The sequence below is a fragment of the Camelus dromedarius genome, chromosome 8 (genome assembly GCF_036321535.1).
Source record: "Camelus dromedarius isolate mCamDro1 chromosome 8, mCamDro1.pat, whole genome shotgun sequence".
Classification (NCBI taxonomy): Eukaryota; Metazoa; Chordata; class Mammalia; order Artiodactyla; family Camelidae; genus Camelus; species Camelus dromedarius.
This window is the reverse complement of record NC_087443.1, coordinates 78885356-78911177: the sequence shown is the minus strand read 5'-3', so window position 1 is coordinate 78911177 and position 25822 is coordinate 78885356. Positions and strand designations below refer to the sequence as shown.

At 44.8% G+C, this 25822-nt stretch overlaps 1 protein-coding gene across 2 annotated transcripts in view; it reads right to left on the bottom strand.

Moving 5' to 3' along the window:
• DOCK1 (dedicator of cytokinesis 1) overlaps nucleotides 1–25822 on the bottom strand; it is a 484546-nt gene that overhangs the window by 304400 nt on the left and 154324 nt on the right. For both annotated transcript variants that reach the window (XM_031460760.2, XM_064488534.1), the window contains exons 24-25: nucleotides 12807–12877; nucleotides 10473–10579 (exon numbers count right to left, since the gene is read on the bottom strand). In XM_031460760.2, coding sequence (XP_031316620.2) covers nucleotides 10473–10579; nucleotides 12807–12877 — 178 coding nt within the window. The remainder of the gene's footprint in view (nucleotides 1–10472; nucleotides 10580–12806; nucleotides 12878–25822) is intronic.

Below are 25822 nucleotides of genomic sequence, written 5' to 3'. Positions count from 1 at the left end.
AGACTCCACGCAAATCTGCCGTGGGGATCAGAGGTCCTGCAACACACCAGCCACCCTTCCACACCCCCTTTCCCAGTGTGATCCACTATGATTACAGACAGCAATAATTCAGCATCTGTTCATCCTCAGCTGTGTAGGCTGAAGCCATGATGATTAATGCTCTGGTAATGGGCACAGAGTAAAAAGTATTAATCTTTATAAAAGGTATTCAACAGGCATCATCAGCTTATAAATGTCTGTGCAGAATATCCGTCCATAACTCCATTACAGCCCTACACCAAAGCAAGATGAAAACACAAGGATGAATCTGTCCACTGAAAACATTCATTTTAGAAACGTTGAGTAATGTGCTTCTTAATTTTAGTTTGGTCACGTTAAACAAATGGTCCATAAAGTACATTTAATGACCTTGAGCCTGTTACACAGAACTGAGATCCAGATTCACACTTTTAAGGAGAATTAAACAGTAAGAGCCATATAAATGGGGGAGTGCTTGTTATTCATCTTTTATAGACAATCATCTTATTTATCAACAAGCTAAGAACTCTGTACCCACATGATTCAGTTTGTTGAAATAATTTTCTCCCTCCATACAAATCTTCAAGCACCAGAAATGCAGAAAACAGAGCCAGTAACAGAAGGGGTCACTGGAGCAATCTACCCATGTCCAAATTTTACAGATGTGGGAACCAGGAGCCAGAGTGTAGGGAACAAGCAGCAGCTGAGCCAGAATTAGACGCTTGATCCTGAAGCCAGAGCGCCTTAGAGTGAAGGATCCATGCATGTGCACGTGTGTGTAAACGTGTAGGATTCAGGTATCTTTCCATGTCAAACGCAGACTGAATTTTTCCAAGAATCATTTCAATTCACTGTAAGTCGTGACCATCAGCAGGACTGGGAGGATAAATTCACATCAAGTAGCCCCAAGTATGTCAATTTTCTTTTCTGAACTTTAGTTTCTTTGCTTGTAAAATGGAGTAACTACAACCGCCCTGCACTGTGTTTCTATTTCTATTGACGGGTAGCACCTGTGTAAGTATTCTGGTCAGAAAATCCTCAGCACCACTTGGCTGAGCGCTGAAATGATTGAAGTAAGATAATCTGTGTGTCAGCTTTGAGGTACCCAATGTCACAGAATTTTAATTGAGAAGGTGACAAAGCAATTAAAGATATCTTGAAATTGGAAAGTAACATGGCAAGATACAGATTGCAGAACAGGAAAAAGAAACTGGTCAAAGATACATCTTCTGGATGAAGTCACTAGGCCTAGTGAAAAGCGTGTCATCTTTTGAAAGAAGGGAGTGGGGCAGCAGATATTTGGGGTGCTTTAGTTTGGAGAACTATAATAATCATGGTTAAATGTCCATTAGTAATAACACTTTGTCAGAAGAAAGAAATAAAAGAACCAATGGAGAAAAATCTCAAATGAGTCCCATTTATATGCAGATGAAAACATGATAAAGACTCAAATAAAATGCCAGGGAAGATAATGTCCGACATACTGGTGAGGCCAGGAATCTCCAGGTGGATGGAAATCCATTAAGAAGGTTGCTTGATATGTATAGAAGGAACTCTACAAGTCTGCCCTCTTTGGACAGAATCTTACTATGTGGGGGATGAGAAAACAAAGGGAGGAAAACAGGTGTGTATTCTTTTACCCAGGAGAGTGGAGGTAGCCAAGAATAATGGTCTTGGCCAGTGTGGCCCAGCACACACTCCTCTACTGGTTGCCCCCACAATGAGCTATAGTTAGGAAATAATGTTAAAACCATATGGTCTGTCCACTCCATCTTAAGGGAAGGTCTGTGTCCTCAGGGAGGGGTTCATGCAACAGAAAAAAAATAGGGTCTAGAAGAACATAGGAGACTGCAGGCTGACCTGGGGCTCCTCCACTGTCCCAGGCCAGTTCTGTAGGCAACATACGGTGCAGGTACAGAGCTAAGCTCATAGGGCCTGGAAGAAACCATGAACTAGAGAGACTCAGAGACTTGCTGTCTTGGTGCCAGTGTGAGCATGATTAGATATGGGACAATCAAGGCAGCCTCTTCTAAGATGGCTCTTGATGCCGCCAACATCAAGCAACAGGGACAGGAGTCCACTCAGAGGTGGATGCAAAACAAAGAGCCAACAGACTATGATAAAGGTTAGAGCAACTACACCCTAAGGAGCTGTTGGTAGTGCCAATTTGACCACAGAGGAAGAGAAGAGAAAAGGCTATGAGAACGCCATGAGCACACAAGCACAGCACTACGTGGTTTATTTATGTTTAATCTATGTGTTTATTTATTTGCATGTTTGTATTTTACCTTGTTCTATGTGGCATTTGAAGTGAACTCAGTTTTCAGAATGCATTACTCACGGTAGATGTGAAACAGTTTAAGGAATGAGTAGGTGATGGATTTGTAACAACTCCTTATATCAGCACCATGGTGGTGGACAGCTCCCTGCCTGGGATATTGCTCACAGTCTAGGACTTGCTACTTAACTCCTGGGTCGTTATCTGTAAATTAAGAAAATTACTCTTTTCCAATTACACATTTTTAAACTGATGGCTCTGAAGCTAACCAACAATCCTGAGCACATGGTAGATGCTCAACAAATTATAATGGAATTGAAATGGATATAATTAAGAAACTGAAATTGAGTTCACCCTCCAAGATTCAATAAGCCATTTCTAAAATGCTGCACTGTTTTAACAAATGGTCTTTTCAAAAACACATATAATGAAAGTTATAGAGTGATCTACAGAATGAGGGAGGAAAAAAGGTACAGTACTTTACAGATAAAGATTAAATTTTTCTCAAGGCATGAAAAGATAAAAGAGGAGAAAATTGTGTTCATATTCCATCATTACTTAAAGAATTAGTCTTTGGGGTTCACAGCTGGTAACGTTCATTAGAAGTCATTAGCACAACCAGCTAATTAAAGTATTCCAGAACGCTATACGAGTGGTACATTAAGTGATTATGGCATACGACGGTCCCAACCCCAATTTTTCTTTCTGTACAACATCCATCAAGTTAACAGAACTATTACAGAGCTCTGGGTTTAAGATCCCTTTCAATAAAGAAAAACATCTCTCCATTCTCCATGGTGGAGAAGCTCGGGTGATTTTATTTTGATTTGTTTATGGATCCAAGAAGCATTAATAAGGTATATTTTACTATAGGTCCGTATTAAACAAACAGCTTTTCTTTCTATGATTTAAAGCACAACAAATTGATTAAGAGGGCAATTTTTTAAGTGATATAAATTTTCTACCTTCGATCTGATCACAATGAAAATAGTCTAGAAATCTGACTTCGACAAGTCCTAAAAGCTAGTCTCGACAGGCACCTGGGCCTTTACCCTCATATTTTAAAGGGCTGCTGTAACTAATGTTTCCACCATTAAAAAGGAGAGTTTTACTCTGCTTGATGACTGGAAGAATCATTCACCTTGAAAATAAGAATGAGAGAAATAACTGAAGCTCTCTAGGCCTACATTTTAAAGAAGCTCCGTATTGTTCAAAAATGGAGCACGAATGAAGTTTTATGAGGCTAATGAGCACTGTCTAAAAGGAGCCTACTTGTTATATTGAAGGAAAGAGCCACAGGAATGGGCAGAGAATGAGGGAATGGCACACTTCCCATCCCTACTCACTGCTAGATTCCAACCATCATGGGAAAAAATAAACACAAACAAACGAAAGGGTCCCAGTGAATAATAAGCTTAAAACAAAGTAATCCACCAATAGTTAAATTAAACTGAACTACTATGAAGACCATAAAGGGTCCCCAAAACATATAAACAGCTCAGACAGCTTAACAGCGAAAACAAACAACTCAATCAAAAAACGGGCAAAAAACCTAACCAGACATTTCTCCACTGAAGACATACAAATGGCCAACAGGCACATGAAAATATGCTCAATATCACTAACCATCAGAGAAATGCAAACCAAAGCTACAATGAGGTATCACCTCACGCCAGTCAGAATGGGCATCATTCAAAAATCCACAAATGATAAATGCTGGAGAGGGTGTGGAGAAAAGGGGGCCCTTCTACACTGTTCATGGGAATGTAGCTTGGTGCAGCCACTATGGAGGACAGTAAAAACTAAAAAAAACTAAAAATAGAGTTACCATATGATGCAGCAGTCCCACTCCTGGGCATATATCTGGAGAAAACTCTAACTCAAAAAGATACGTACACCCCAATGTCCATAACAGCATTGTTTACAAAAGGCAAGACGTGGAAACAACTTAAATATCCAGAATAAAATAATGCCATTTGCAGCAACATAGATGGACCTAGAGAACACCATATTAGATGCAGTAAGTCAGGCAGAGAAGGACAAATATATGGCATCACTTATATGTGGGATCTTAAAATAAAAAAGATATAAATGAACTTATTTACAAACTGGAAATAGATTCACAGACATAAAAAACAAACTATAGTGACCAAAGGGGAAAGGGTTGGTGTAGGGGGAGGGATAAATTAAAAGTTTTGGATTAACATATACACACTACTATATATAAAATAGATAAACAAGAACCTACACTATAGCACATGGAACTATATTCAATATCTTGTAATAGCCTATAATGGAAAAGAATCTGAAAAAGAATATCTGTATTACACGTATATGTGTAACTAAATCACTCTGCACTGTAAAATTATACTTCAATAAAAATAATAAACAAATAAGAAAAAATAAGGGGAGAAGAAAAAGACTATAAAGGGATTGTCTTAGCACTAAATCTTCAAATCTTTACTCTCCAAATCTTACACTACCCTACAGAAACAAGCTATGACTCGCGGTAAGTATACAGTAAGCTCTAAAGGAAGTCTGTCAATTGCTTGGTCACGTTCAATACAAGTCGATGGAAAGATCAGATCTTGAAAGGCAAGGAAACTCAGTGTTGATTGCGATGAGCTTTCCCAAGGTCTCGGGTTCAGAACTGCAGCAGAAAGGAGCCCACGTGGGTAAAAGCACGTCTCCCACCTTAACTCAAGGGCTTCTCGCAAATACGTCTAACGCTCCTGACTAATTTAAAAGTTAATGCTCTCTAAGGTTGATTTCTTTTATTCCAATTTCTATAACATTAATGTAAAATGGGGGGGGGGGGGCAAAAATCCTAAATCTTAGTGTCCTGGTGTTTATTTTAACTCAATTACGTTTGAACTTTTCATTTCTATAAGAGAATTTAAGCTTTAATTTTCACAGCTTTTGTCAGATACATGGGCAACAATATAATCACATGGGAACAATGCTACAAATGCACAAATTGTGAAGCTTTGACCTTTCCGTCTCTTTGTGTCTTGATTTGAAAATCTGCTCACTCCATGCCACAGATCCTATGCAAGAGTCATCTTTTTGTGAAGCACATAATCTATTTAACTAGCTTTCAAGTAGTCAAGTCACATCTCCAGACAATGCTTGGAGCCATTACCGCCCATTCATTGGCTGTCAGTGCACAGCATGATAAGGAGTCCAGGCCCTTCGCCTCAGCTGGGGAGCAGGGGCGGGAACACCCAAGGTGGGTTCCAGCCCCTCTGCACATCCTCCCTTCTCTGAAACACTGCCATTCACTCTTGAATGCAAGCATGCGTTTGACACCCTCACAAAGCGAGGAGATGCACTAGGACTGCTGTGGTGCTTGGGGTTTGCCTCAAAATATCTGGGGAGGAGCAAAGAGAAAGAAACAAAACTGACTATGACTTGATCGCTTTTGAAGCCCAGCGAGGGGTACGTGGGCATTTGTTAAACTCTTCTCCGCAATTTTCTGTGTGTTCAAAACTTTCTGTAATTTTAACAAAGAGCTACCTTGAGTCCAGAGGTAGAGATGAGCCCAGAGGTAGAGCCCCCTGACCCCACTTCATCTTTCCAGAAAACAGGGGAATCATAAAATCAGAAACAAAGAGAAGATGATCCCAACTTTATAAAACTGCTCACAGCTGACCGTCTGTATCTTACGTCTCTCACGAGTCTTCTTTCTCTCCTGTTACTTCTCCTCAAAGACACCTCCTTCCTCCTCCATGATCAACCCATTCAGGGCCCAGACAGGGAGAGACAGCCAGCTTCCCCGGGTGAACCCAAGACCTCTCCTCCCTTAGATCAAGTGAACTGCACATGCACATAGCTGGTCAGGCTTCCTCCTCTGCGCTGCTCCCTGGGAAAGGAAGTGCCAGATTTGAACACGCATGTCTATGTTTGTCCATCCAATAAGTATGCATCGTGAGCCAGGCACTGTCCCAGGCCCCAGCGGTAGAGGAATAACAAGATGGACAAGAAGGCCATGCTCGAGAACCTTCCATTTTAAGGAAGGACCACAGGACCACAGATAATACGCAAGCCAGGAAGGAACACCCTGCAGTGGTTTCACACTGGAGAGCGGCAGGAGGAGCCGGGGGCAGGGTGTCTGAGGGTCACTTACGCAGGGCAATCAGAGCGCCTCTCGGAAGATGCTCTCTGGGGAGTCCCTCTCTACATTTCATCCAGGTCTACTTTCTTTCGCCTCATTTGACTTGATAATACCCTCTGCAATGAGGGCAGGGTCTTCTCTGTCATTTTTCTACTGAGTCCTCAACAAAAATGAGAGACATGGCCAACATGCACTGCATGTGCATTAGATGCTGAGTGTAAATCTCAGTACTACACAGGCGTCCATCTTCAAGATGCGTAATGTCGGCAAGAGGAAAAGGGCAGCTGGAGAAAATAAAGGCCGGAGGGAAACTCATCCGAGGTCACTGAGTTAGCAGGTAAGAGGCAGGACTGGAACCCGGGCAGTCTGACCTTAGAGCCCACACACACAGTCCTCTTCCGGACTGTTTGCTCCCATCACACAAAGGGCTTCAGAAATAAATAGTTCTTTCTGAATGAGGAGTTAAAATTATTTCTAGGAGAAACCAGTCATTCGTTTTATTTTTTACTCAAAGCAAAGGGAGAGGGACACGTACGTAGAGAAAAGGCTGATGTGGTGACACCCAGCCCTGTGCTCTGAGTGGCCGGCTGTTGCCGGTGGGGCGGGAGCACTGGCGTTAGCAGTAAGTGGGTTCACGTCTAGGATGTAGGATCTAGGATGGCCAGGCCAGCACTTCAGCTCCTGAACAGTCTCATATTTGGGGGAGATTTCTACATTAGGAGCTCTGTTTCCCCAGTACAGAAGCCAGAACTCAAATCCACAGCCACCTTTGCAAGGACAAGGCAGACTGTGTCTCAGGTTCTGCCGAAGACAGCAACTGGAAGTGAGCAGCGGGAAGGACGGCACTGTGAAGACTTCCTATTGACTTCAGACCAGGGTGGAGGCGGGAGAGGCAGCAGGGGTTGCAAGGTCATGATTTAGAAGGAACACTGCAGCTGGTGCACCTGGTGCACCTGCGAACAGACGGAAGTGACAACAGCCGGGGTGTCCACAGCGCTGGACCCAACACCGTCCCATGTGCCAAAAGACACATCTCCTGTTGTAGCCTACCAAACTCAGCCGGCCGCGCCCTCTGCTTCTGCGTCCTTTCAGAGCACAGAAGAGGAGCAAGGCTGAGCCACTGGGGGACCCAAATCTAGCAAGGGAAGGCTTTCCTGCAGAGAAGCAATTCCAGTCTCAGAATTCACTGCCAGCCTCACCGCACCCATTCCTTCAAAGTGAGCCTCTTAAAACTATGGAATAGCTTTGATATTGGAGGGAGACAAAAAGAAATACTTTAGCTCAAAGCAACTAAGTGAGTCTCTTCTATGAGCAAAGCAACACCCAGTGCTGATGAGCAAAGACACGCCCTGGAGCCCAACAGAGGCACCAGAGGAGCCACACAGGGATGTGTTCTGACCGCATCCCCCGAGAATGCTGACAAAGGTCTAGCCCATTCAGAAGCTCATGTAGCTAAACCTACTTATAATACGTCCTAAAAAGCTAGACACAAAAGGAGTTCGTCTGGCTGATTCCCCTGGGATCAGGAAGGAGGGCAGAGACAACTACATTTCTTACAAATTAACAAGAAATGGAACAAAGCAAGAAAAGCACACCATCATATCTCATCAGGAAATGGCTGGGCTTTAAATACTTATACCAGATGCAGCACAGAATAGTTTGCAAAAGGAATGACATCTTTGTCAAGAATAGACCGTCTGGGCGATTTCCACTGGTAAGCCTTTCCTGACGAGGAGGTAAGATGGCTCTTGGTAACTCTGAAGAAGCAGGGGCTTGCAGATGAGAAAAACCAGGGCTGTCCCCACTATCTTCACACAAAAGATTCTTAACACTAGGCGAGGCCATTCTCCCACTGGACAATGCATTCTGAAACGCTTCAAGGCACAACTGAGCGTCCGGAAGCACGTCTGAGCTGCCGATTACGGCTCAGACAACTTCTACTGATTGGACAATTCTGGAGCTGCTCGTTAAGACACGAAGCTGCAGGCTAACTCTGGCTCATTCAGCCCATGATCATTTTGGACGCACATATTTCATACAATCTCATTTACTATGTTGGGTGCAACCGACTATTAAGATTAAATTCCTACCTATGTAATGTCTAGAAACAGACTAAGTTAATCATTCCAAAATATTATATAACCTGGTAGCTCGCTATCAAACAAAGCTAAGCTTTTATTTGCATGTTGCATCATTCCAAAACAAGACCTGAAGCAGTCTGTGATGAAAGACTTAGAAAACCGGAGTGAAAACAGAAATGGGGCATGGTAGAGAAAAACAGAATTGCCAAACACACAGGCTGGCATAATTCCCAAAATTAAACAGTAAGTTTGCCTTCAAGCTTTCAACCAGCTGAAGAAATAGAGTAAGTTTCCATAGAAGAAAAAGTTCTCTTAAAATATATTCTTAAAAGAAGATCTATTTTAAATATTTTTAATTGAACTGTTATGCCTTAGGTCCTTACTCAAAGGGACCTCATCCATATGGCACGTGAAACAAAGTTTTGCAGTAGAAGTTTTGAAATATATGTAAATATGTCCTTACTAAGGTCTTCCCTATGTCAACATGCAGTAACTGCCAAGCACAATCAATCCACTGGCAATTGTTATTTATTGGCAACTGTTAACTCAGGGGAGGCACTGGTGGTGGTGGTGGTGGTGGTGGTGGTGGTGGTGTGTGCGTGTTTGCGTGTCTTCGGGTTGGATGGCTGAAAAATGTGACACTAGTAACCTACCTGATAAGACCCAGATATAATATTTTCAAGGGATTGTATTTGCTGGTAGAAAGTTTAGTCAACATGGGAAGAAATAATGAATCAGTGTCCCCACACACCACCTCTATCACTATGCCTCCTTGAGCCCCAAAGTGTCCCCAAGCTTTAGAAGACACCTGGAAAATGAGCACCTCAGCGTCCCAGCCTTCCAGTGAGAGCCTGAAATACAGACGGTTGGGATTACTGTCTTAAAGGAGATTCATCTGCTCTGAGTCCCAGACAATGGTGGCAACTGACTTTCTTTTACAAAAGCAAGAAAAAAGAGGAGATGTGTTTGGAGGGGTGGAGAGGGTGCTGTAGAAAGCCATTCACTCCTTGGTTTGATGTGTTTTCTCGAGAAGAACACTCCTATTCAAATGAAGTCTTAACATTTTCTCTTAACGTAAGCCTTAGCTACAACTGTAGACTCCAGCGAATTTTATGAAGTTAGAGCAAGAAATAAGATTAAAAACATAAGAGTCCAGCAGTCCAGATGGTACAAAGAACAATCCAGACAGACAGTGAGTTCTCAGCAGGGACATCCCGGGCCCGAGCTGCTCCATCCCTGAAACAACGCCACGCATGAGGACAAAAGAAAATGAATGAAAAGAGCCAAACGTCTGGACACAAAGGGAATAGAGTTAAGTCTGTGCCTCTCCGTCAGAATGTCACTCAACAGTCTTCACATCTGCTTCCAGTGAGTGAGGAAGGTTGTGGAATTATGCAAAAGTTTAAAGCTTTCGATAAAACTTCTTGACAAGTGTAAAATATTAATTCAATCTGTCCAAATATAAAGAAAGTGATTAATAAAAAGGGCAGGGAAATATAAGGTGTTCCTCAGGATAAATGAGTTGAGGAATCATTAAAATTCTTATTCCTTTGAGCAAAGCTTGAAGAAACTCTGCCACAGAATGCAAAGTTCAGAATAAGACAGAACCATTACTTCTAAATTTAAAGGGAACTTGAGATTTTTCATTGCAATCATCTCAGTGGAAGTAAGTGATTGCCTCCCCAGGACAGACAATCGCACATCTTAAAGGCTACAATGTATGCTGATTACCCCAGGGCTTCGGTGTGCACCTAAATTACAAACTATGGGGGTTTGCCTTCATTTTTCACAGATCTGTTACCTATAGTACATGTCAATTACCACTCAATGGTAAGGGCTAAATCTTCCTGTCTTGTAATGCAGCAATTTTAAATGGTTGCAACCTTGCCACTCCTTTTGGCAAAGGAGAGAATTCTGAAGGGGCAAAGTCTACAGACAATGACAAATGTGACAATTTAATGATCCTAAGGGTTCCACTCACCATGCTGTGTGAAGAGATCACTGTGAATTATTTCAATCAAGCAATAAAGCTTCTGAATGGTCAGCAAACCCATGGGAACATTCAGGATGAAATCAGTAAACATTTTGCTATAAAAAGAAAAACACAAGTGGAAGAATTTAAGGATACATTGCAGAATGATCCGACATGATACAAGATAGTAAAGAACCACAAACTCATGAAATGGTCATTAAAATTTCCCCAGAATGTTGCAGAATGCCCAATATACAATATGAGCCAGAATCTCAACTGAAAGAATGATGCTTTAAAATGTTATTTTTCACTTCACACCCACTAAAATGGCTATAATCCAAAAGACAGCCAATAACAAGTGTTGGCAGGGATGTGAAGAAATGGGAACCCTCATACCATGTTGGTGGGAATGCAAGATGGTGCATCCAATTTGGGAAACTGTTTGGCAGTTCCTCAAAATGTTAAACATAGTTACCCTATGACCCAGCATTGCCACTACTAGGTATATACCCAAAAGAAACAAAACCTTCTATATGAATCAGAGCGATGTAATTCATAACACTGGAAAAGTGGAAAAATCCGGATGTTATTAACTGATGAATGGATAAACGTAATGTAGTCTATCCATACATTTCATCCATAAAAAGGAATGAAGTCCTGACATTAGTAAGACCTTGGCAACATTATGCCAAGTGAAAGAAGCCAGGGCACATATTGTATGATTCCATTTATATGCAGTGCCCAGAAAAGGCAAATCTATACACCCAGAAAGTAGGTGAGTGGTCTCCTAGGGCTGGAGAGGGAGTGGGCGTTGACTGGCAATGGGAACAAGGGATCTCACTGGGGTGAGGAAACTTCTAAAATTTAGTCATGGTGATGATGGAGAAGTCTATTTCACGATGTAGGAAAACAAGATGTCTTCAGTGTAGGAGTTGATTGTAAAATAAAAGATGTAATGTTGAATTCTTTTAGGGTTCTATGGGTGTCTGCGTGTGTGCGTTCACTTGGGCACAAAAGACACCAGAAGGACCCGGATCCCAGTGGGATGAAGTCTGAGTTATTCTCTTCTGTGATCTCTTCTCTTTCATCAAACAGGGAAAAATACACCCAGGATTTTCAATGTCATTTTTCTTTTAAATCAGTAGACAAGGTTTTGAAGGGGGGCCCACGCATGGAGAAAAAGCCATGGACCACGAGCAGATGGGACTGGTCCTGGGGAAGGGGGTCTTCCTCGGATCTCCAAGCCCAAGGTGCAGGCACTCGCTGTGACCATGGACGTCACCCCTCTAATGAACGAGGGCCTGATCCCTGTGCCCCCCAAGGACAGTCTCAGAGTGTGGCCACAGTCTGCCCACCCAACCACAGCTCCCCTCATGGTCTGTGTTTCTTCAGCCCTGAAGGTCTCAGACAGGAGCCTTCACTGGAAGCACCAGTAGGGATCTTTAAAACCAAACAGCTGGGCCCCGCCTCCAATTTCTAATTCAGACGATCTGGGGAGGAACCCAAGATTTTAGTAACTTCCCAGGGGCTGCTGATACCGCTATTTTCTGGACCCCAGTCTGAGCCGTGGTGCAGGGACGGGGCACACAGAGACCCGGGGGGACCAACATGCCACCGGTGGGCCCGCTTGTCCCTCCCTTTCTCATTCAGGGCCTGCAAAGCTGTCACCAACACTGTCAGTGCCTGGGAGCAGAAAATAAATGTGTCCATGCGGGACAGTAAATCCTCAGGCACGACAGACCCACGATGATTCGTGGGGAGAGCAGCTCCCCAAGAGCCCCTCGCCCTTCACGTCCAGGGCACGACTGACCCAGGGAGGACATAAAGTACACGAAGGATGACCGTTTTTCATTTGGTTTAACCGCCCATGGGACAGATGGCCCTTTACTAATATTTAGGTGGATTTTTTTTGACAAATCAGATGGTGTTATCGCCTGCAGATAGCTGATGGTGTCAAATGTTAAATCAAAACCCAAACAGGGTGCAGGCGAGGACTGTGCTGTGGAGGTCTGGGGCCACAGAGGCCATGCACCCAGCTGCTCTCAACAGCTCTTTTCCAAATGACATCTGTACAGTCAACAACTAAGCCTGGGCTTGGACAGATTAGGGAGATAGATAGATAGACAGAAGGGAAAAAAAAAAAAAAGACTGGTTCTCCTTGGGGTCAAACACCACATAAAGTCATAACCAGCAAAGGGCAACAGACACCACCACCAGCATATGTTCCAGAATGGTCCAGGGCACTGACCTACTCAGACATGACACAGGAGCCCAAGCAGCCCATAAACTAAGTGCACTGACAAGGAGGCCCACGGGAAGGCGTCACCCTGGGTGCTTCCTTACCTGAGCTCCTTGGGATCAAACACCAATTTCACATCGTTGACGATGGCTGGCAAGTATTTCAGTGCCGCCCCCTGCAAAGCAAGAACAAAGAAGGATGCTGAGCTTAACAGTTTGGCAAATGTTAATATGAAGCTGTTAATTACTATGAAGAACCACACACATACCACGAAGAGAAAGATCACTTTCCAGATGAGAAGCTGATGGTTAAATAGCAACAAAAATAGGGGGGGGTGTGGGGTGGGGGGAGACTTTGATCCACAGACAATGGAGATTTGTTACCTGGTTACCCTGATACAAGATAATAACTGGAACATTAGCAGAAACCAACATCCATCGCTTGCTCATCCAACATCTATACTGCGCTAAGCTTGTATGTGATTGTCCCCTTAGCCCCAGGTTATGGCAAATGAAGACCTGTGGCCTCGGAAGAATTCTCCACCATCAAATTCACATTCAACAATTAGAACGATCGCCTTTGGTCCAGCCCGAAGAACGATCTCCCGTGTATCTAGGTCCCTTAATTTGGAGTCATTTTCTTCTTCGGGAACTCTACCTCCTATATTCACAGTCTGTATCTTCTAGAAAACCTGCACTTTGAAAAAATAGGCTGATGGTAATAACGACAGATCCTGACATGTGCTCTGCACTGTGCTAGACTCTTGTACGTTTTATCTTTAATTCCAGCAGACCTCCTACAGGGAGTTAGCCGTGTGTTGGAAGGCAAGGAACCTGACAATGGAGATGTTAATTACTGTGCCCCTGATCACAGCGCAAGTACTGAACTGAGCTAGAATTAAAATTCATTTTTAGTGGGAAGCTAGAGCCTTGGCCCTTTCAATCTATAATATCCAGCTGGAAAAAGGTCCTGGATTTTGAGTGCTCTGACCCTGGCTAAGCCCCTTCTCTGCCTGTGACTCTTAAGTGACTCCTTCCACCAGGCTGGGATCGCTGTCCCTGAATGAAGTGGAGGAAAGTAACACTCATGTCAAATACCTCCAGGGGTTGCAATAAAGCTCAAAATCTAATTGAAAAGCAAACTGGAAAACACTTTGAACACTGGAAAACACCACACCTATTAAAGAAACAGTTGTACACATTGTTTTCCAAAAGCAAGGAGGCAGAAACCCACTTTAAACAGAATACTCTGAATATATATGGTCAATTGACTTGCAACAAAGGAGCAAAGGCCCCCTCCTCCTCCAGCACCAAATGAAATTCCTTCCATAGCTCACACCTCTTATAAAAACTAACTTTAAATTGATCATAGATCTTATATTCTTAAAACTATAAAACTTCTAGAAGAAGATACGTGTGACTTTGGGCTAAGGGAAGATTTCTTTGACACCAAAAGCATAATCTGTAAAAGCTGATAAACTGTACTTCATCAAAATAAGGAACTTCTGCTGAGAAAAAAAGATGAGTCACACACTGGGAGCAAATAATTGCAAATCACATATTTGATGAAGATTTTCATCCACCGTATGCAAAGAATTCCTGAAACTCAACAATAGCGCAATCTTTCCTCCAGAAAAGGCCAAAGATTTGAAGAGACACTTTTTCCAAAGAAGACATACTGATGGCAAATAAACCCTTGAAAAGAGGCTAACCGTCAGTAGTCACCAGGGAAATGCAACTTAAAACCACAGTGAGATACCACTAACATCTATTAGAATTGCTAAAAACAAAACAAAACAAAACAAAATGTGACAATGAGTGTGTATATATCCATGAATAACTGAAAAATTGTGCTGAACACTGGAATTTGACACAACATTGTAAAATGATTATAAATCAATAAAAAATGTTAAAAAAAAAAAAAAAAAACAGAACAAAACACCTGACAATGCCGAGTGCTGCCTGCAAAGGCTACTGGTCTGAATGCAAAACTGGGTCATCGACTTCGGAAGAGAACCTGGCAGTTTCCGATAAAGTGAGAGATGCACTCTGCAAGTGGCTTTGCAGCTGCAATCCAGAGCCTCCACCCTGGAGAAACGAAAACCTAGGTTGACACAACACCCTGTGTAAGAATGTCTGCAATTATGTGCAAATGTCAAAACCTAGAAACAACCCACGTGTCCCTCAAGAGGGGAATCCAAATAACGGAACACTACTCGGCAATTAAAACGAACAAACCAACCAACCAACCAAGCCAAACAGATAAAACCCAACTGCATCCTGAGAAGTAAAGCAAGACAAACTCAAAGCACCACAATGAGGATTCCATTTGTAGAACATTCTGGAAAAGGCAACAGCAGAGGGGTGGAGGGCACCTCAGTGGGTGCCAGGGGGTGGAGGTGGGGGAGGGCTTGTCCACAGTGGGCGATGGAGGAACGTAGGGGTTGCTGCAACTCTTCCATGTGACTACGTGCAAACTATACCTTCATTATTAAAACAAATAAAAATATAAGACCTAGCGGGACAAGCATCGAAAACACTTTAGAAGCTTCTGGGCCTGAGTCTCAACTCTGGTGCCTAAGAGTTAAGGAGTCAGACTCAAGTCATTTCACATGAGTTCGGGTTTCCTCACGTGCCACGTGTGAATATTCTGTACCGTTCCAGACACTCTTCCAGGTGCTCCACTCTCCGGACAGCAAAGCCTCAGGACAGTCCTGTGAGAGAGGTCCATGACCATCTCCTTTCACAGAAGAGACAGGAGAGGCATGAATAAAGTCCTTTGCTGGGATCTGGGGCCAGTCTTTACACCTTCAAGGTTGAGAGTGAAATCACCACACTCAGCCGGCCCCACAAACCTCAACGCCCCACAGTCAGGAAGATGAAATACAGGCACGCCAGGTCGACCTGCAAATCCACTACAGGACCACTGGTGTTTGTGCCCAGGCACTGGCCCCACCCTTCAGTGCCCGTTGGATCACCAGATGGCAGCTGTCTGCTCTGAGATGCAACTTTTGAAAAGAACGTTAAGTAGAGACAATTGCATTCTGGCTTCGAAAGTTCTGCTTCAACTACTTCCGAGCTGCTTTGAAAAACTAAAAAATATTTATTGTGGCATTTAATAATAAGCATTTACATGGCTGACTGCTCGGGCCCAAAAGTGTCTTGTCTAGTTTGTGATGGTTCGGGGGGGGGGGGGGAAGTGCCACCATCAAGGGTTTTATCCTGCACCCAACCAAGCAGCATCTCTGGAGCCACGTGCTAAATACAGATCCACAAGGACAAACAGACAGCGGCAAACGAGACAGGCCTCTGTGGCCCACCCTCCACTCACTGCCTGGGGGCCAGAGGGCGCGGCATTAACCAGGCAGGCTGGGTGCCAGAGCAGGGCCCGGGCTCCCCCACCTGACACCACAGCGACATCCACAGAGGATGGGCTGCACCCGCTGTGATCCCCAAATGCCGCTTAACTCAGAATCCTGCCTAAGTGACCCAGATGCTAGGGATGTTACGGCTTACAGTTCAAGAGGGTTAGAGAGAAGGGGGAGGAACCACAAACCAACAGCAGCGCCTCCGTGACTCCCTGGCTGACAGAGCTTTGTATAAAGTCACCCCTTAATCCTCAAGAGACCCTCCACCTCTTTGCTTTCCACCCCCAGACATGGGCCTTGCTAGCTGAGGACACCACGGTGTCCCCTCCAGGCTGACGAGCAGCCAGAAGAGGCAGGGGGAACGCTGACGCCACCCACTGCAGCCCGGCTCTGCTGGGGAAGCACGCCCCACGGCCCACTCTCGTTAAACACTGGTTATCGATGGGAAACACAAGTGTCCTGGTTTGTGCTCGCACTGGAGTCAGGCTGCTTCACTGAATTCAGGTCTCTGTCAAGAGGAAGGAGCTGTGGCCTCAAGAGCATCTCAAGAAGCAGAGCACAGGACAGGCGGGGCGGGGCCCCTGCACACACACAGACGGCGCAGGGTGGGACCACATCTGCACAAAACACCTCCAGAAACAGGAGTCCCGACTGCAGACAGGAGAAGCAGGGTGCGTGTGAACCACCCGCTGTGTGAACTCAGGAAGAGGGCCTAACGTCCGGGCGCCTCTCAGGGTGAACGGTGGGGCTCACAGCGGTTAACAGGGCGGCGGCTAGGAGAGCGGGATGAAGGGACCGGGCTGTGGGGGTGACGGTCCGCTCCCCCAGCTCATCACCAGCGCTCAACAGGCTACCCCTGGCTGCGGCAGCAGGGGAGTGCACGGAGGTGTGCAAACACGAAAACCGTCTTGAACATGCAAAACTCTCCACTCTGTGAGAACTTTCATTGATAAAGTCCTGCACGAAGTGGTAAATGCTGAGCAGAATCATTTGCCAAATCACAGGGATCGCCAGGAATGCAGGGCACCTTAGTGGTCTCTGTCTCTGTCTCTGTCTTCTTTTTATTATTTTTTTGTCAATCAGTTCTCTATGTAAACACAGTCTTGCTCAGAACGTGCGAGGTCTTGGGAATGGCAGGGGAGAGGCCAGGATACCTGGTCAACAGCCCCTCCGCCAGGGAGGCCCCCAGGCCTTGGCTAGGTTCCTGCAGGCAGTGGGAGGGCCACTGCTCAATTCACTGGGGGCGTGGGACGGGGAGGGGCGAGGCCTGTGGGATGTGCCCGAGAGACAGAGCTGGCTTGGAGTGGGGCCTCATCCTCCATCCCGCACAGGGGTCTGAGCCGTGGGCCACGTAACCTGTGAGCACACCTCTAGGTGACACGGCCCAGAAGAGCCCAACATAGGAATTTAGATGAATTCATTGTTTTTAGCTTTTCATCTCCTGTTTTTTAAGTATAATTGAACTTAACAAATCAATGCTTGCTTTCTAAGAAAGTTATTTCTTCAGATTTGACTTTAAACCTCTCTAAATTAATGTAATGGCAGCTTTAAGTCCGGGCTTGCCTTTCTCTTTGAAGTTAGTAAAGCTTTCATCTATCCACCTGAGGATGGATGGCTCCAATTCTAAATGCATTTGGGCCTCGAACAAGTGTGCAAGGACCCACTGACATGCTTACAACACACACTCGAGTCCCTCACATACGCAGACACACGAAGGCTTTAGGTAAACATGAAATTACCACCAAAACCAATAAGGTTCCTCACCTCTGAGCAGTGATTAAAAGGTGGCAAGCCATGGAAAGATACAAGAAACAAAATCAGTGGCCAGGGGTAAAGCTATTTCTACCTATATTAAAAGTCAGGCAAGTCGCTGAGTGTCCCACTTAATATCGGGTTCATGACATAAAATCCAGGCAACTCTGAACTCCTGGTATCCATCAGTCACCACTAGGAGGAAGGAAAGTGAAGTCAGAACTGAACCAAATGGACAAAAAAAAACACATCTCCATTGAAGTTCTAGAGACAAAAATGAAACCCATAAAACAAGTATGAGACAAATGGCAGAAAATGCTGAAAGATTCCTAATTGATGAAATAGTTCAAGTTAAAGACATTAAATAAATTTTATACTGTTCTCTAAGCAAATTTAATTGCCATGCATCTCATGAGAATGCCAACTTCATCCAAACTGTAAAACAAAACAACAAGCGCACTTTCCGTCTAGTATCGGTTTCATGTTGTAAGTGTCTCTCTGGCTAAAAATATTACTACTGATGATGATTAATAGACACTATTTTAGGATAAAGTTCAGGCTACATTATTCAGCATAATTATTTTAATTAAATCCATTAGCATACCTTTATATAAGATTACAAGAGCTATCAATGATACAAAATAAGGTTTTCTTGAATAATGTATGAAGCAATTATTAATTTACATATTTCTCAAGAAAACGCATATTAAAATGATTCCATTTGGAAGTTTTGAGCTAAAATAGATAGGGTCCACAGATTCTCCTTTCAGACTTAAATGTTCCGTCTTTGGAAGATCTGGGGCAAAGCCAAGCAGCCTCAGAACAGAGCATCCTGATACAGGAAAGTGTAGCCAGACCCCTCAGCCAACAGGTGTCCCTGGACCGGCGCTTGTATCTTTCGTGGGGAATGAATGAAACAGGGCAGATGGCTGGACATACAGCTTCATGCAGTTAAAGAATGGAAACACGTGGCACTTTGGAAAGATTCAAGGATGTGACACTCTGCGCCACACTGCTGGACACGCAGGAATCCAGAAAAAAAGAAAAACGATGACAATGATTGCTTATGTTCCTTAAATCGTATTAAAGACTGCCTCTATCTTCTGTATCTTGAATCTAAAAATACCTCTTCTCTTTGTAACCAAGCTTCCTGTAAGCAGATTCCAGTCTTTAAAATAGCATCCCTCATCTCCACTGCCAATGCTATGTTTCATTCAATCCCCAGTGGCAATTCAGCAGTTGAAGGAAATCACTCCTCTGAGTAGTTTTATGTTGAACTATCACAAAGTCCAAGCGAAAAAGTTAATGAAAAAAAGCACGAACTTACTAAGGTTAAGATTCTTCAGTGAATCCAGTACAAACTCCTACACTTAAAAATCAATTTGTTATGGCCAACAGTGAAAAGATGGTCAACATTCCTAACCAGCAGTGCAAATTAACCTCAATGAGATGCCACCTCACACCCATCAAGACAGCTACTATCAACGACAGCAACAGAGGATGGCAGGGATGGGCAGATTCACTGCGGCTCCTGTGCACAGTTGATGGGAAGGTTAATGGTACAGCCACTAAAGAAAGCAGAATGCAAGTTCCTCAAAAAATTAAAAATACCATCTGATCCAGCAATTCCGTTTCTGGGTATTAATTCAATAGTAATGAACTGACTGTACTTCAATTAAAAAATCAGTTGCATTTCTTTACACTAATGATGAATCAACAGAAAAAGAAAGTAAAGAAACAATCCCCTTTAAAATAGCACCCAAAGTAATAAAATACCTAGAAATAAATCTAACCAAGGAGGTGAAAGACTTATACACAGAAAACTATAAACCATTGATGAAAGAAATTAAAGAAGACTTAAAAAAATGGAAAGATGTCCCATGCTCCTGGATTGAAAGAATCAATACTGTTAAAATGGTCACACTGCCCAAGGCAGTCTGCAGATTTAATGCAATCCCTATCAAATTACCCAGGACATATTTCACAGAACTAGAACAAGTCATAATAAAATTTATATGGAACCATCAAAGACCTAGAATTGCCAAAGCCATTACTGAAGAAAAAGAAAGAGGCTGGAGGAACAACTCCCCCAGGCTTCAGACAATACTATAGAGCTACAGTCATCAAGACAGCATGGTATTGGTACAAAAACAGACATACAGACCAATGGAACAGAATAGAGAGCCCAGAAATGAACCCACAAACTTTTGGTCAACTAATCTTCAACAAAGGAGGCAAGAATATACAATGGAATACAGACAGTCTTCAGCAAATGGTGTTGGGAAAACTGGACAGCAGCATGTAAAGCAATGAAGCTAGAACACTCCCTTACACCATACACAAAAATAAACTCAAAATGGATCAAAGACTTGAACATAAAGAAAATGCAATTAAAAAAAAACAAAAGTAATGGACGCAAGATCTAGAAGATACATGTGCACCCCCACATTCACTGCAGAACTATACACAACAGCCAAGAGGTGGAAGCCATACAATGCCCATCAATAGATGAACGAATAAAGAAAATGTGGCCTGTGCACACAATGACATGTGATGCAGCCCCCGAAAGAAGGCAGCTCTGACATACGCTGCTGCACAGATGAACCCTGAGGACATTATGCTAAGTGAAATAAGCTAGTACAAAAACACAAGCGTGATTCCACTTCCATCAAACTTACAGAGACCCACAGCAGGACCGCGGTTGCCAGGGGCTGGGGGAGGGGGAGGGGGTTGTTGTTTAATGGGGATGGAGTTTCGGTTTTGCCAAGACGAAAACGTCCTAGAGATCTGGTGAACACAGTTAACGCCACTGACCTGTACACTTACAAACTGTTTAGACAGTAAATGCCACGTGGCTTTTACCACAGTTAAAAACAAGCAGACAAACAAACGTTTGCCGCGGCATCCTGGGAGAACACCAACAACAGGAGGGAGGCCTCGCCGTGTTTCTGGTGGGAGGGACGTCATCTTCGGTGGCAGGGCTGCTTTTAGCACCTCCAGCTCCTGCCCATTAAATGCCAGGTAACCCCCTGCACACAACACACATCACACACAAAGTCACTGTCACAATTAAATGATGTCCCTGGCATTCCCAAACAGCCCCTGGCTGAGAACCACCAGGGTAGACAAGAGCCTTCACTCCTGTGTCACAAGCAAAGCCCCGACAGGCAGAAGTCCCCAGCCCTGGGGTCAGCCTTGGAGACCAGGGCCTCAGGAGTGACAGGCTAGCCCCTCCGGCCACGAGCAGCTTCGCTGCCCAACGATGTGCCCAGGTACGGGAACAGGCTCAGGTGTGGCCCCGCTCTGTGCTCATCTCCCTCTGCTCAGTGGTAAGACTCCGTCTGCACCTGTTTCATCCCTGGTGCCCTGGTGCCCAGCAACAGGGACGTCACAGGAGTGTTCGGCCAACGAAGGAATGAATAAGACAACAAAGGGCCAGTAAAGGGAGCCACCAAGCCTCAGAAACAGAGCTGCAACGCTCAGCAGAGCACAGGGCCCCGCAGGGTCGGGACGAGACAGCAGGGCCATGCAGCAAAAAGGTCAGGGCAAATTAAGACATAATGAGAACAAAACCCTCTTCTCTGGAGCCACCGTGCTCTCCTTAACCTCCTAAAATCCATTTGCCAGGAATGAAGTCATGCAAAATAGGAGTGTTACTATAATCTAGGCAAGAACAAATTTGAATTAAATTATGAACTTTTTTTTTTACTTTTTACTGGCATAGCCGTGCAACGAGGAGGCACAGGGAGCAGGGGATGACCCTTCAAATAGGCCTCCACAGCCTCCAAATTGGCGAAAATTGGCTACCTGTCTAGACAGCTTCCCGAAGGCAGAGCATGTCTTCCAAATGATGGCGATTTTCTAAAACACACTTGAAATTCAGAAGTCCACAGACGGAGAAACGGTCTGTTCAAAGCATCTTAAGGGCCTGAACTGCAGGGAAGCAGATTTGAAAACAGCAAATGAAGAATGTAACAAGCCACACTTGTGTTTTACTGCCGGGCTGGATAATCTCACAAAACGGAGGCTCTGAGGAATGGAAACGGGTGGACGAAGGGGCTCCAGCAGACATGGAGGAGGGAAGACGGAAGACGCAGGAGGGAGGGAGAAAACCAACAAGGGGTCTTCCCCACCCTCCCAGCGCCTCCCACTGCCCCATGCTCCAGCCCACCCCCTCCCCCACCACAGACGAACCGTCAGATGACAGTCAAGGGTGTGGAGACACTCAACAGGCAGACGTGGTCAAACAGGGTGAAGAAAGGCCCTTCTAAGAGAGGAAACGGTGAAAGCAAGCACTGGGGTCCCAGACACACCCTCCCACCACTCCTGCCCCAACCCCAAGCCAGGGGCACACTGGCTGCCGGCACCCCATACACAAGCCAGCCCATCGTGGGTGGAACTGTGCCCTCGACCCCCAAAATACGTGGTTCTAGCCCCTGGCACCCACGAATGTAAACTTATTTGGAAACTGGGACTTTGCAGATGAAATCAAAGATGAGGTCGTACCAGGTTAGGGTGGGCCTTCAATCCAGTGCCTGTGTCTTTGTTTATTTATTCATTTATTGTGACTTACTTATATTCATCTACTTTTATGGAAGCATAGTTGGCTTACAATATCATGAGTTTCAGGTGTACAATCTAGTGATCTGATAACTTCATACATTATAAAATGTCACCCTGACCAGTCTGGTTGCCACCTGCCACCATACGAAGGTATTACAATGTTCGTGCTACCTTCCCCATGCTGTACGTCACACCCCTGTGGCTTATCACTGGAATTCTGCTTCCTTCCATCACCTTCACCTACTCACACATCTCCCTCCAGCCCCCTCCACTCTGGCGACCACCAGGGTGTCCTCTGCATCTGTGAGTTTGTTTCTGTTTCGTGATGTTTGTTCATTTGTTGTGTTTTTTTAGATTCCACGTAGAAGTGAAGTCACACGGTATCTGTCTTTCTCTGTCTGACTTATTTCACTTAATACCCTCTAGGCCATCCACATTGTCACAAATGGCAAGATTTCATTTTTTATGGTTAATATTCCATTATATATATAAATACACATACATACATATATATATATATATATGCACACAACATCTTCTTTATCATCTATCGATAGGCACTTGGGCTGCTTCTATATCTTAGCTATTGTAAATAAAGCTCTGTAAAAGAAAATAAAGATGATTTTCTGGTAAACCGAAAGGTCACTCAGATGACACTTCAGTACCAAATTACTATAAAAGTTATAAACACCCGTACAGGAAAGGACCCGAGACCACCTGCTTTGAGTGGCACAAAGAGCAGCATGTCCAAGGCCCCTGGGGGCGGGGACGCGCCTTGGTCAGGGATGACAGAGCCAGGATTATGATCCCACCTTTCCAGGATCAAACCCTGACGCCTCCTCCCCCACCCTCTTCTCTAGCACATCAGCATCACAGCTGTGGTCCCTCCAGTATGTATGGTCTAGCCAGCCCCATCCAAGAGAACTTCCTGCAATGATGGAAATATTCTATAGGTGCTCTGTCCCAGGTAATAGGTAAATGTGTCTACTGAGCACCTGAAATCAGGCTAAGGTGACTGAGATACAGACATTCTAGCTTTATTTACTCTGAAAGGATTTAAATTTACACAGGGCAACCCAGGTCCAGAAGACACACTACAGCGGCATTCCTCAGTGTGTTCATTTCACCCCAAAGTTGGTCCCTGAATCGTGGGGTATGGTGATACTGATTTCTCTCGTTTCCCCCAGGGGAAGAATCTTGTGAGAATTAAACGGGATCCACAGGGAAGAGGTCTGGCGCATGGACAGTGCTCAGTCATCTCCTGGAGGACAGGGTCCGGGTCTTCCTGGCCCTGAGGCTCTTCCACGTCATAGGTTCAACGATTTAGGAGGCTGTAAATAACACTGATGGTGCCGTGTTTGATTAGGAATGCCGGGTTTGACAGGATGCACTCCTGGAAAATATATCTGTTGTGGTTTCTAAATTCTCGACATTGATCTGCTGTCCCATGACTCTGACCTTCTGGACAGCCCCCTCTCCTGCTCGGGGAAAAGCACGTCATGAACTTTAACTCCTTGGATCTTGAATCTCAGTGAAGACCCTAGATATTAGAAAACATACAAGACAGCCCTGCATTTGCCCACAGAGAAGATTTAATACAAAAAAGGAGGGGGGACTTCTCCCTGTCAACCTTCATGGGTAATTCAGGAGTCCACAAAACAAAAGGAATGTCCACTAGCCAATGAAATAAAGGGAATTACTGTTATGACCGACTCTTAGGTCTAGTCCCAAAGAACAAAAACAGGTGTTCAAAGAAAAACTTCTGCAAGAAGGTTCATACTAGCCCTACTCACAACCGTCAAAGAGTGAAAACAAGGGGAGGGTCACAGCTCAGTGGCAGAGCACATGCTTAGCGTGCACGAGGTCCTGGGTTCCATCCCCCGTACTTGCAATTAAAACAAAAAATTGAGAAAGAATGAAAACAACTCTAATGTCTATCAACTGATGACCGGATCCACAAAACGTGGTTTATCCACACTATGATTCCACCATTTTAAAACGGAAGGCAGTGCTGACACAGGTTGCAACATGGATAAACCCCGGAAATACGCTAAGAAGCCTGACACAGAGGCCACAGGATTCATGCTGTCATTTATACGCTAGATCCTAAACAGGCAAATTCATAGAGACGGAGAACAGATTAGTGGATGCCAGGGGCTGGGGGTCGGGGTAACAGGGCATGACCACACTGGGAACTGGGATTCCTTCCATGGAGGTGAGAAAGTTTTGGAACGAGGCAGAGGTGATGGCATCACGGGACTATGAATGTACTAGGTGGTCGCGTTAAAATGGTAAACTTTATGTATGTCCATTTCACTACAGAAAATTAGTACTGAAAAAATGGACTGTCCCCCGACCATGAAATGACACACAAAGGACTGCTCTTTACTCGAGCTGTGACACGTGACTGACCCTCACGCCAGTTCCCAGCAGTGACAGACAAACACCTTGGAAACAGCATGGTGCCTCCAACCACCTCGAAAATGAGGCATGAAATTAGTCATCATCATAATGATTCCAATGTCACTGCCTGGTTCACGGGGAAAGCTATGTCTCGCCTGAAGCAAGCCGCCATCAACGCTTTAATTAAGCAAAATGGGAGACAATCCACCAAAGCAGAAATCCAAGGAAACGAGAAAGGCAAGCCACTCCGATGTCCCCAACACTGACGGCTGCCCCAGAAGGCCACCCCCAAACATCCTGTCATACGTTTTCATGGTTGCAGCTCGCAAACATTTACTGTATAGGTCAGAGGATTTAAAACATGGACATCCAAATTAATAGCTTGGTAAAAATGTACTCAGAGACCCAGAATGGGGGCTTCTTATAAATTATTGCTGCCAAAATAAAGAAAAGCTTTGGGTTAGGTAATTAAAAGTATTTCCGCAGGTCAGTCTTCTCCTCCAAAGGAAAAGCTGGTCAGGAAGACTAATTATCACCGTTCCAGACACCAGCTCGGGGCAACAACGTCTCTCCTGGAGACCAGAGCATCACCCCTCTGCTCCCCACGTGCCCCCTCACCCCTACGGCCGCCCTGACCTGGAAAGGCAGAGCCAGCCTGGTGCCCGGACGCAGACAGCCTGCCCTCCTGGGTGGGGTTTTCCTTCCTAGAATTTTAGCTGCAAGGACCTGAATCCTCAGGTATCCTGTGATCATGCGGAGGTGGGAGCAAGAAGTCACGATGGAGGTTGAGATGAGAACAACGGAATGGAAGGAAATAACGGGGGGTGGGGGGGCCCGTGAAGGCAGAAAAGGAGAGGGGAAGGCTGTGGGAGCCGACTGTCCATCTGTCCTTCTGTTTGAATGGAAGAGGTGGAGGAGCGGGTCGGTCTGCTCCAGGAACACAGGAGCTAAGAGGGGAAGGGGCCACAGGAAAGGGCTCCATGAACCCCCAGGGAACAGGTCCGGGACAAGAATCACAGAGAAACCGATACAGGC